The sequence below is a fragment of the Vanellus vanellus genome (assembly GCF_965231255.1).
Source record: "Vanellus vanellus genome assembly, chromosome: 2".
NCBI lineage: Eukaryota > Metazoa > Chordata > Aves > Charadriiformes > Charadriidae > Vanellus > Vanellus vanellus.
The window spans coordinates 132248175-132261447 of NC_138906.1; the positions used below are offsets into that span (position 1 = coordinate 132248175).

The following is a 13273-nucleotide window of genomic DNA, read 5'->3' on the forward strand; positions in this document are numbered from 1 at the left end:
ATCTTACTGGTCTGAATAGAAACTATGAATTCCAGCTCAAACCTTACAGTGGCTCACTTAATGCTGGCATGGAAACAAGACAAGTATGTGCAACTTAGCTTTTACAACTCTTCTTTTTCCCCCCTTCGCACTTGCCCTGATGAAGCATTTTTAAAAACAATCATGTGTCTGTGCGGTCCTCATTCTGATGAATAAGTCAAGCTTTACAGTTTTGTCTTTGGAAATGAACTCTTCATTCCTGAGCATTTTCATAACCTTTTATTGAATACTTGATTCGTTTTTGTTAAATACTGCATACATTTTATTCACTACCAATATTTTTTTTCTTGACAAATAATTTCCTATTTGAATTTTTCGGACGTTCTAATGGGGAAGCTCTTTTGCTTCCACTTAATTCATGGTAACTGGCCTCTATGTATATCCACTCTAGTTCACTGTCCTGCCTTTTTTTGAAGATTCAGCATTCACTTCCTTCATAAAAAGATCAAAATACTTGTTTGTTTTGGACTGTATCTAGGCTATATTAATTGCTATTTTGTCCTTGCTGCATCGTGGGCCATTCTTCTGCCTGTTTTGCCAAATGGCTTTGTGTTGTATTTCTCACTTTTACCCCTGTGCTGTTTGATGTCTGAGGCTTCATTTTCTCTTCTGACCTGTTCTTGTCTCCCTTCGCGCCCTCATCATGTACAGGCTTATTAAGAAATCTCTTACAAGGGTGCTGTTTTGTCTGATTAAATCTGGAAGCTTTGTCTCAGATCGGTGATGTATAATACTAATCCCCAGCCCTGTGGAAATTGTGGAGGTTTTTCTTTTTAATTTTGTTGACACTTAATAAATATTTTCCTTACTCCCTGAATGCTTGCTCTCTTGAAATTGGAAAACAGCCTACCTTTTTACTCATATTTGTTAAATACAAATTGAGTATTCAATGCAGAAGCATGAGCTACCAAAACAGAGTTGAAGCTTTTTAATTTCAGTGCCTACTTCTATGAAGGAGTCTATCGCATCCATAAATAGCTGGACTCTATCCTGTCTGTGTCTGGGAAGGTAGTTTATGGTGGTGATTGTAGTGGTGATGTTGTCAGGAACTCTGTTTCTTTTTCTTTTTGCTTTCTTAAAGCTTTGCGTTATTTATCCACATATTAAAAGGCATGGATGCATCTTTTAGGAGTTTTCTAAGACTAATTTTGGCTTAGGAGTAATTAGATTTGAAAAGGTTATTATTTAAGTAAGCTAGATTTCTCCCACCACCACCTTTCTAGAAACAGGCTTTGCAGCTCTCTCTAAATCATTACATAGGTGTAGCTGAGAGTAGTAATCCAGCCCAAAGGCATGTTATGGGTTTGGGTTTTACCAAATAGTTTGTAGGTATCATGTTCTTACCATTCAGTGCTTCCATAACTGTTGAACTTGCAGTTTCTCCTTTGTTGGGTATGCAAGAGCTTTGGTGATGGTGTGAACTGGGTGACCTCATATGGTTTTTAATGTGCTTTTATGTAAAAAGTGTTGACTTTGTCATTGTTCTACAGCTAGCTCCTTTGAGAACAAAACTGTTTTAATTTTGAGGTTGCCAAGGAGGCGAATATCATCTTGTGTCCAAAGTTACGCTTGCCTGTGCACTTTGCAGTTTTGCCCTGATAATTTAAGAAGTTGTCCATGGCCTGCTTCTTAAGCTTGTTGGCATTGATCAGCCATGCAGTCATGGCGAGTGAAGATGTTGTGTTTTTGAACATTATTTCACAGAATCACAGGATGGTCAGGGCTGGAAGGGACCTCTGGAGATCATCTAGCCCAACTCCCCTGCCAGAGCAGGTTCACCTACAGCAGGTTGCCCAGGACAGTGTCCAGGCGGGTTTTGAATGTCTCCAGTGGGAGACTCCACAACCTTTCTGGGCAGCCTGTGCCAGTGCTCTGCCACCCTCAAAGTAAAGAAGTGCTTCCTCATGTTTAGGTGGAGTTTCCTATGTTCAAATTTGTGGCCATTACCTCTTGTCCTATCACTGGGCACCACTGAAAAAAGACTGTTCCCATCCTCCTGGCACCCTCCCTTTAAGTATTTATGAGTATTGATAAGATCCCCCTCAGCCTTCTCTTCTCCAGACTGAAAAGACTCAATTCCCTCAGCCTTTCCTCATAAGAAAGATGCTCCAGTCCCCTAATCATCTTTGTAGCCCTAAGATTGACAACCTGTCTAGTTACTGGGATCCTCTGCTGCCATGGGATTTGAATGGCCGGAACTGTGCAGCAGGTTCCAGCTACACCTCCCTTGATCCCAGTGTTGTGTATTATGTAGCCTGTGCTGTATTTCAGCCACTGCAGCAATTTTTCCCCCCTGAACAATTGTATCTACATCCCCAACCATCTGCCAGGATCTTGACTTTAATATATATTCGAGATGTTGCAAGGAACAATTTTCTTTCTAACTGTCTTCCATATGTGCTTTCTCTTTGGGTTTTGGTGATGGGAATCTTCAGTCTTTAAATGCTTTACTTCCTTTATTATGTAACTTGTTAACAAATTTCATAGCAAATTTTTATAGACTGCTATCTGATGGCCAGGAGTTTTTGTTGGATATGAAGTAATCCAATTTAATGGAGTTTCATAAATTTGGTGTTAGTTTTTGCTTACCTGGTGTTTAAAAAAAAAAAAAAAATCCTGTAAAATACCAGACTCTTAATTGTTCTTTTAATCATTTGTGTTGATGTCTATGTGACTCAGCTGTAAGAAATATATAGCTCAACAAGTATGTTTACACAATACATTTAGCAACCTGCCCTTATTTCCACCACAGGATTAAACCTGGGAGGTTTTATTAAGCTTTGCTGTTGGCAATAACTTTACTTTTGTTACTACAGGTTTACAAAGTGTTGGTCTCGGTTGGCAGAAATGAATGGTTTGTCTTCAGACGGTATGCAGAGTTTGATAAACTCTACAATACGGTAAGGAAAAGGCAAGCTATGAAGTCATGCCAGAATAGGACAGAGTAACACTTGTTTGCAGTGTTACAGTTTGAGTTAATTCCTTCAATGTTGAGTTTGACTCAGCATTCAATAACCATAGGAGCCTGTTTAAAGAAAATGAAAGGGTGTTTTTTTAAAACTTTGGTTTGTTTGAATTTCAAACTCAAAATCCACTTATTTGTCACTTTGAGACTTCCAATTTACTGGTTGTCAAAACATCTGGAACACGCGTTTGTTCGTGATGGTAAAAACCACTGCAAAACTTAAAACATCTAGATAGATAAATTTCTCTTAAAGTAAGTGTTTTACTTTGAAGTACTGAAAGCAGCGAACAAATCCTTGTTTCTTAATATAAACTTTCTGGTAAATCAGTCATGGCAATTCCTACCTGCAGTTTCATGGCCAATTTTTGTGGCAGTGGTCCAAATAAAATAGGCCTCTTCAGCAACTAAGTATGGATATCTTGGGTTCGTTGCTAGAAGAGGATTTTGCCCCTTTTACATAGTGGGCAAGTGGGGCAAATACTTGCTCAGATGTACAGTTTTTTATGTGTCTGATGTCCGTACTTTTCTCCAGTTCTTCATGTTTAGACCCCACAATTTTTGCATTAACAAAAAGGAGAAATAATTCCCATGTGATCCCTATAAGAAAAGATTACCAGCTGCTTATCTGTGCCTCCATTTCCCTTCCATTGCCCCTATGGGAAGTAGTCAGGCTTTCCTGCCTTCTGCCTCGCTGTATGTGGATTTGTGTGTGGCAATGGTATACAAATGCAGGCAGTGAGCTTGGAGCTGTCTGACAAGGTCTGAGCTGAAGTCAGCCTGGGTATACCACACTATGCTTTGCCTGCATCTTGGGATAGACTTGCAAGCAACGTGAAAAAACAAAGTATCCCTGTCTCGATACCTGCAAAGTGGATGTTGGTGATTGGGTTCCCTTTGCAACATTCTCTTGCCAAGCAGGTTAGCATTGTTCTGCTGAAATTTGTTCAGCATTGGTCTTTCTAATGCACATAGAGGTGGAGGTCCTGGGAAAGTGTAAGCAGGAGGGCATTTAGTCCTGTTTCTATTTGGTTAATTCATATAGTATAGTACATGAAAAAGAACTTGTGCTGCTAACTGGAAAAGATACTGATGTTTTTAAGGAAAGAATTGCCAGTATTAGAAAATTATTCTCTTAAAGAGGATGAGAGTAAGATTGCTCTTATGGAGTGCTTGACGAAGCAAATGTAATCAAGGCTTGGCTCATGTTATTTTATTTTTGGTAAATTCAGTGCTTTTGTATACGACGTTCTGGTCAGTTTATCAAGTGTAGAATATAATCAAATTATCAAATGCAGCATTGTAAAACAGGCTGTTCATCTATTTACAATTTTGACTTAGGGGTAGGCCACCTGTGGTTTCTAAAGCTTTTAAGAATGTTGTTTGAGCAAAACCCAGAGGCTTGTATTGCCAACCCATCTTAAACCTCATGCATACACTTCTGTGCAAGCAAGAAAAAAAAGAAACCCAAGAGGGAGAATTGATGGAGGAAGGAAGTAAAGAGGCGAATAAAACCAACATTGAAATTCTAGCCTGCGTTTTTCTAATTTGGGGCAAGTGGAAAATCATTTTGACAATATTGCAGAAGATAGCTGCAATAGTCTGTAGCTTTCTAAAGAGAGATGGCATTTGAATTTTAAACGGTATGACTGGTGCAAACAAGCTGAGTACAGATTGTTTTGGGCTTGTTTTTTTTCCCCAAGTGTATGAGCAGAGAAGGTGGCAGAGAGGACCAGAGTTACTAATAATCGGATGTTCAACCTGTTCATCGGAAAATAAGCAAAATGCAATGATTTCTGGGTATTTTGATGTCTAAGCACAATCCAATTTGTATGTGTTTTGTTTTCAGCTAAAGAAGCAATTTCCCACTATGAACCTGAAGATTCCAGCTAAAAGAATATTTGGAGATAATTTTGATCCTGGTAAGTTGTTATCTTGTTACTTGTCAGTTTCTTTATATGAAAATTGATCTATTTCAGCCCACAAGAAGCTATCTTAGATGAGTTTTACACCAGTCCTCAAAACAGTGACTAAACCAAAGTTTAGTCATGCTTCAGTTAAGAACAGGAACTAGCGTAGGTAGCTATTCTGCCTTGTGATCGTGAGCAAAGTGTTGCTTAGTGGCCCAGTGCCTCTCTTGCACTGAAGGCTATAAGTCCTTCCAACCCTCCCATATTCAGGATTATGGGAAATTCTGAACTGTCAGGTGTAATCTCTCTTCTGTAAAAGCAAAACTCAAAACCCAGACTTCTAAACGTATGCCTAGTAAATTTTAAACTTCCTTTGTGTGACTTCCCCTCCCACCCCCCCAAAAAAAAAAGAAATAACTAAAGGATTTATCTTGGAATGCTTTTAAACTCTCTATATCTAAATGTGCTTCCTTGTACAGTTCAGATGAAAATGAACCTCTTCCTGTTGTTGTTCCACTTACAGAAGCCTGTTTGATGTGAACATGATGTGATCCAGTTAGCAGTGATAGGTCCCAATTAAGGTTGCTCTGTTCACATCAAAATACTAATGAAAAATCACTTGTAAAGTGCATTGAATTAACCTAGGGGGCACACCAATGAATAAATAAAAAGGCAAGTGGTAAGGCCAGGCTTTTGCTCTGTGTGTTTATGCCCTTCATTCAGGCGATTTTTAATTCAGGGTTTTTCTGATGGTCATTGGGAACCTCCCACCCTCCCCTGGCTTGCTGATGTGATCAGGCTGTTTTTAGTTTCACCTCCTCCTGCACCTGTTTCAAGCATTTCATTTTCTCCTTTGCTGAAAAGCAAAGGTGTTGAACTCTTGGGGTGTGTTGTTTTGGGTTTTTTTAGAGTTCTTTCAAACAAATTAATTTTTGGCAGTTACAGTTAATCATCTGGATCCTGACATGAAACTCCCTTTTATTTTTTTATTAAAATAATCAAATGCAAGTATCCAAGCTCTGTTGTTCTCTTATGAAGAAGATGTAAATGATTCCAAAAGTTGTATGTGTATTGTGTCTACAGGGACTTCTTGTTTTGGTTTTGTTTCTTTCCTTTTCTCTGACCCTGGAGTTTTCAGAACTGGCTGAAGACCTAGTGGTGTCATGCATTCTGGTCTGCTGTACAGCCAAATGTACAGGTGGATTTCTTGCAGTCAAATTTAGGAAATGGGAGTTTAAATAGTAAAAAAAAGAAAAAAAAAAAAAACCCACCAACAAAAAAAAACCCAAATCCTAAAACTTTATTAAAACTATATATGTAAAACAAAGTCCTCAGACTTGTTTTAAATTTCCGTAAACTATGCTGAAATCCTTGAAGCATGAGAAATTAAATAGTTCTCAAGATGTTTCTTGCTGGGGGGCAGGGTGGAGATGGAGCCATGATGCTTATTTAAATAATTCTTTATCTTAACACTGGTTTATTGAAGCTTTGATGTAAATTTTCTACTGGCTTCTGAAATGTCTCATATTTTACAAATGTTGAAAAGGTATTTTACTTCTGTCGATCCGTGCTTGGGTATGCAGCATTGTACTGTTACATTGGAGTGCAGTAGAGTGAAACTTATATATCCCTTTTCCCAAAATCTACCAAAAATACTGTCATAACATACTCTGTCATATAAATGCTCTGTTTTTATTGTCACCTGGTTATTTAAAAATTAATATTGTTTTAACTGCAAAAATGGGGCAAAGGGAAATCCTAGAAACAAGTCAGAATACAGAACTAGAAAATTACAGAGTACATTTGAGCTGAGATGATGCAGGTGTTTTATCTTCAACAACATGGATAACTCTAGGCTTGGAGTGGCTGATGGCACTGTATGTCCACCATACTGAAACTGCTGATGTTGGTGACCCCTGTAGCGTCTTTATGCAAATTTACCTTCCTGTTTGATGTCAGTAATTTGGGATTATTAAATACCCTAACAAGGGTTTAGGGGTTATATCCTTGAAATAATATGAACATATTTCTAATATTTAAAATACAGCTTTTAATTTAAATTTATTTTTAATTTAAAATGTTAATAGTTGTCAGTAATCTATATGTGATAGATTCATTGGAATCTCTTAAAAATTAATACACGAGTTGAATGTTCTTTTTGCAATCAAATTATTGTTGATCTGAGTAGTAATAGACAAGATTATTCTGTTTTACACTTTATTTCATGTTAGAGCTTTCTTTCTATTTCAGATCCCTTCTGTATCTTTCCATACTGCTAAAGAAAAGTTAATCTTTGGATGAGGGCGGAGATTCTGAGGATTTTTAATTTATTTTTTTTTAATGTTAGAGATGATGTCCAAAACAGAAAGAAAAGCATTTTATTTAGTTATCGTCAATGGTTACATCTGAGTGCCTGCTGGCAGGAAGAATTCTGCAACTTTCCCATTGCCATACATATATTATGGAATTATACTGCTTGGTGGGATTGTTCATGTAAAAACTTGACTTGAGCAACTGATGTTAAGTTTTGCCTGTGTTTTTTTGGTTGGTGGTTCTTTGGGTTGTTTTTGTTTTTTTTTTTTTGAGCACAATCATGTCCTGAAGGGCTCACCCATACAACGAAGGCTGCACAGGTTAGCGCACTGTGGTTGCACACTGTTCTTGAAGCACTTCAGTGCACTTTTAATCCACCTGGCTTTCTACATTTTCAAGTAGTGTTGCAGAGAAACTGAAATTTGTTCTCTCACCTCACTTGAATGTTTTAAGCTCGTGACTTTCATGTGTAGGATCCTGTTCTGAACCAGTTGTGACCCAATCTCTTTTTAACTGCTGTTTAAATCCTAAAAAAACCTAAATTTGAAAGTAAGTCTTTTTTGCAAGCTGACAGATCATGCTAATAAACTTTTTTTATTTTTTTTAGATTTTATTAAACAAAGAAGAGCAGGACTGAATGAATTCATTCAAAATTTAGTTAGACAGCCAGAGCTATGCAACCAGTAAGTAGTTTCATATCTATTTTATAAGGACTATTTAAAAGACATGAGATGTCAAATACAAAATTGCAAATTTCAGTACTTTTAACCAGAATATGTATTTTACCTGTTCAGTGCTCTTAAATAAAATGAATAAATTTTAATATGGCCGTTTGTTCCTTCAGGAAAAATCTACAGACTGATGAATGGTATTAAAACATCTTTGTTTTCTGAAAACTCATCTACAAATAAACTTGCAGGCAATTAACTGATCTTAATTCAAGAGGTGCAGATTCCAGTGTAAATTCTGTTGCTGTAGGGCAGGTCTATGTTTTGCCGATGGCTTTACTGTTTGAGAGCTATGTTGTCACTGTGTTGCTGGGAGTAAGTCACTGCCTGCATCCTTTTATTAGAGCCGTTCATGTGCGTACTCCAGAACTTGTTTTAAGTATGTTAACCAAGTAAGTTAATCAGCTTGCTTACATGGTTTGGGAGATAACCAAGCTGACCTGCCTAAAGCAAATGAATAAGCTTGTACATAAACTGCTCCATCAGAAGATCTGCAGGTGTGTTAACCTCCATCAGTGGGACAGTGATGAATGAGAGATGGTAATATGCTAGAGTCAGCTCCAGTTAAACCTGGAGGATAGCGCTTCTGTGTGTGCGCTGATTTGGGGGGTAAACTGCATCTTTCTTTCAGTTTAAATCTGTACCTCATCAGTTTAAATGAAATCCATGCAGCTTTCTATGTTGCTTGAACTGGTAAAATGAAAAAAAGGTCTATGTTTGGCTTTAGTGTTGAGTAAATGTCTTTAATACATGTGCTTTCTTTAATTAGCCTATCTGTACAACGTGTAAAACTTCCCATTTCCCACAGGAAAAAAACTACCAACCTCTAATAGAATATTGCTGCAGTTTGCAGCTTGCAGTCAGATGCTTCTCCTCCCCCTCCCCCTTCCCCCCCCCCAACAAGTGAACTATTTAATGTCTTATTAACCTGAAATATGTACTTCCTTTCTTTTTCTTTTTCTTTTTTTTTTTTGAAAATAGGAGCATTTTAGTATATACTTCCTTGTGATAAATGGAAAAAAAAAATTAAAAAATCTTTACAGTGGAATAGTTTTCTACTAGAACAAATACTGTGAGCTTTGTGGTCATAGTAGTGTTCTTCTCTGGGAAAGAATAGAAAGCACTTTAAAGTAACTAATTGTTGAAGCTAATCTGTTATGTTACATTAGGAAAGGATGCTGGTTTTATTTAGCACAATCCCCTCCCCTTGTCAGTTCGTCCATGTACCAAATACTTGGTCTCAAAACATGCTATATTTGTTCTCCAAAGGTAAAATGGTATTTTTCTTTCTTTTATGCACATCAAAAAATTGTGCTTGGAAAAAAAAAAAAGTGCCAAACCTCAAATCCACTTGCTGCCTTAATTTTTTATGAGCTTTTAAAATTGTTTTAAGCTCAAATGCATCTGTAGCTGAATCTAAGTTCTTTAACATGGTGCTTATCCTGTCTGACCCATTAAAACTAACTTAAATCAGTATTAAGAAATAGGTCCTGTAAAGTGTTTTTGTGCTGTTGAAAGCGTGTTAAATAAAAAGCTTATTAGGCGTAGTTCTACAATAAAAACAAAATAGAGACTGATCTTTTGCTGTTCTCCTCCCCACCCTTAAAGTAACAGTGATTTATGTGGGAGAAAAAGCAAGCCTTTTCATTCTAATCATACTAATAGTTACATAATCTTGTCATCTTATCTATGTGCCAATGAATGAATGTTATTAGTGAAGGAATACCAAAGCTTTGAGCCTGGTGGTTTGGGTTGGTTGGTTGTTTTTGTGTTGGTTTTTTTTTTCAATCTGCTAAAAACCACTCAAGAAATATGTGGTGACTGCACCTTCACAAACAGTCCACGTCCTTGCTTTCTTAGACTGTTTTGCTTTAATGTGCTAATTAAATTTGTTATTAGGTAAAATACCTTATGTAAAGTTAGTAATGTACAAGGAAGACTTAGGGAGTAAAGCATTCTCACAGAACTGTAAGAAAGTCCACTTTCCACTACATCTTTTAAGCATTAAAACCAGTACCAGGATGTCACGTTTTTAAGTCCTACCTATGAAAACTATGTCAGTAGAAGCTTAAGAACGGTTCATGATGATGTCCTCATTTCTGGATGGGAAGGCAGCTGAACATCTGAATTGAAAAGCACAAATGTCAGAGTCAGTGTGTCCAAGACTGTAGTATTTATATTCTCTGAAACATGCAGAACTGTGTTCTTTTCCCTTTTTTTTTTTTTTTTTTTTTTTTTTTCCTCTTTCAGTGGACTTTGTTCTTGGGTCTGACATGTTTGTCAAATATTGTATCAAAGCCAAACCTTTCTGCTCAATAATAGACCCAATGAAAACCTAAAGTGTGTTAAGAGTGATCAGAAAGACCCTGTAATGGTTGATAATGATTTTCCTGCAATCACTGTCAGGTGGAATACGTTGCAAGATGGATCATTGGCTTAGACTGAACTGGGAATTAAGTGGACTAGCTTCAAGCTGCATTTACTCAGCTAACTGTATTTGATAGAGAACTTGCTCTCACGGATAGAATGTAGATGTTGGGAAAAAATGTCAGAAGGGACAGGGATCTGATAATGCATCCCCCTTGCTGACTGATGTCCTCAATAGGAGCTGGGAGTTTGTTACTTATGAGCGCTGTGAGGCCCCTTAAGTCAGTGAGCAACTATTCAAATTGGGCTGCTTGCCCCCTCAAGTGTAGGTCTTCACTGCAAAATTAATGCATTTAATTGTCTATCAGAACATGTCCAAAAAAAATCAGTTTGAATCCAAATATATAATAGAGCATGCATTAAAGATATAACATAGTTATTTTTAAATAGTCCAAAGTAGCTCCTTAATGAAAATGTGAACATTTGCATAACACTTGAAGAGCTCAAGGATGACAATACCCTGATATCTCTGTGGGGAAATGAGTTATCAGCTCTTTAAGTGAGAAGTGGGGGTCTGAATTTGTTCCATAAAAAACAGTCAGGGTGACTAGATTTTTGCAATTTCAAATCTGATGAATATAAAAATGAATGTGAAACCCCTGGTTTGTAAGATTTTGCAGTCTGTGTTTGCCTCACTTCCTGGGAGCAGGTTCTCGTAATTCTCTTACTTTCCCTCCCTTCTCCCAGTCCTTCTCCCAAAGCCCCCCACCAAGGCAGAAGCTAGAAACCAATGCTGAAGTTAAAATGCTTCTCCTTAGGTACTGTGGGAAGCCTGTAGTCTCTCTTGCTGGTTCCTGAATAATAGTGTTTGTCCTGCAGCTGATTGGAAGGTTTTCTTACATTGTCTTGTCAGCGCCCAGCTAGAATGCACTCTTGAATAAAAAAATCACCATCTTCCGCTTTAAAGCATATGGGGACAGGAACATTACTACCATGTACCTCTTGGGACATGCATCTCTTTTTGGGATACAGACTATGTATTTTCATTCTGTATTGTGTTGGACTATTTCATTAATTTTGGAAAACTAAAAATAGTTTTAAATTCTTCAGTTTTTTGAAGGAAAGTTGATTTCCTGGTGGTTGCTAGCCAGTTAGAACTCATGCTTTAGATAGTGTTCTTTCTTCTAATAATTACCTTTTAATGCAGTTCTGCAGAGCATTTCCTTAGGAAATTTTCAAATACATATACTTTAACATGTCAGTTTTTTGCGAGTGGAAAATTTTGTGTACTGTATGTGACACATTCAGCAGTTGAATTGTGTTGCTATAAAAGCATTTCTTGTACACAGTCCTTAATTACCAGAACTTAAATATAAAACTTTGTGGTGAGTAACTCCTCTGTATGCTGCTGTTTAATGCTATGCTTCCTATGGTTATAGCTGAAAATCATGCAGATTATCGGTGTGCTAATGAAGCTAACTGTGTTTCTAGCCCAGATGTCAGAGGATTTCTTCAGATGGATAACCCAAAACACCAGTCGGATCCATCTGAAGATGAAGATGAGAGGAGCAGTCGGAAGGTAACAAAACAGTAGAAGAGTCTTCTAAATTTTAGCTACTTGAGGGCAATTTTAGGTATATTATTTACTGAAAATTACTGGTTGGTTTTGCAATAAATCCCCTCCATGCTCTTTTAAATAAATGTGTTCTGCTGTGGGCTGTAAGATATTTTCCGTCAGATGTGAACTGCAGAGAGGGGTAAAAGTGATTGCTAGCTTTGTCTTGCTGCTTCACCACTTGCCATATGAATTAAAGAAACACGGCTTTAGTCATAGCTTAGCTGTCACAGTTTTTGCAGTCTCTTCAAAGATTCTTGCTAAGAACATCTGGCAAGGAGCAGGGGAGATTGAATGATTAATTGTCTTTTTGTTTGCTTGTGTGTTGTGTTTTTTTTAATAGGGGGAGAAATATAATTCTCTCATGGGGAAAAATGCAGCCTTTCTAAAAGTCGCTCAGGAGCAAGGATGGATTTTATTTCATTTCACATATAACACTCTGTGTGGTCTGAAGCCTCTTTTGTCACAAAAGCCACTACATAGCTAGATGGATTCTCTGAAATTAATTTACAGCCTCCAGAAGCAGTGCTGTTTGAAAAAAGGAGTATTTCTAGGAAGGCAGAAGTGCCATATTTAAGCTTGTTTTCAGTGTGGCTTACTTCTTGGCATACAAATGTGATCTTAGTACTTCTCTTCTTATTCAGCCCTTGTTAAAGATGTAACAATTGTCATTTTCGTTTGTGTGTGATCCAGAGCAGATTTAGTGTTTCCTGAAAGTTTCACTTCCAGAGATGCCACTTTGCTGCTTTTTTTTTTTTTTTTTTGAGGTTCTTGACAGCACAGTGAGCATGCAGCAAAACTCTAATTTAAAATAGGAGTTTCCTCCTCCTTTTAAAGGTATTCTAAGTAATGTGGAATGATCTAAACTTTCTGTGTAAAATAAATGATGTGTCATGCCACAACAAATTGCAAAATAGGAAGAGCGCTAATGCATAGTGGCCTGGACCATACTTTTTGATAAGAAATTCACTTTCTCATAGTTACTGTGTAAGTGATGAAGCTGAAGAATAAGGAACAAAAATGAGCCCATAAGAAAAATCTTGAAACTTATATAGTAGCTTTTTTTAAAAACTCTTCAGTACCATTGTGTGATTGGCTCTTATTAGTGAATAGTAGCATCCAGCACTGGTGTCAGGGCATTCTCTGCTTCTGTAGGAGTACTGGTTTTGTGATGCCTGCTAGCCTGTCCCCAAGTAACTTGTATTTGAATGCATTTTATCTTTCTCTGATAATGTCCAAAACCACAATGAGAGTACAAATACTGTTTGTTTGGGTTTTGTTGTTTTGGTTTTTTTTTAAATCAAAAACAAAACAGAGAAAAATACTTAAATGCCAGTGG

At 37.2% G+C, this 13273-nt stretch overlaps 1 protein-coding gene across 1 annotated transcript in view; it reads left to right on the forward strand.

The window, feature by feature from the left end:
- Positions 1-13273, forward strand: part of LOC309668947 (serine/threonine-protein kinase Sgk3) — a 31227-nt gene that overhangs the window by 5806 nt on the left and 12148 nt on the right. Inside the window, exons 3-6 of the mRNA XM_082479496.1 lie at positions 2856-2939; positions 4851-4923; positions 7832-7907; positions 11811-11898. Of these exons, the coding sequence (XP_082335622.1) occupies positions 2856-2939; positions 4851-4923; positions 7832-7907; positions 11811-11898 (321 nt within the window). The remainder of the gene's footprint in view (positions 1-2855; positions 2940-4850; positions 4924-7831; positions 7908-11810; positions 11899-13273) is intronic.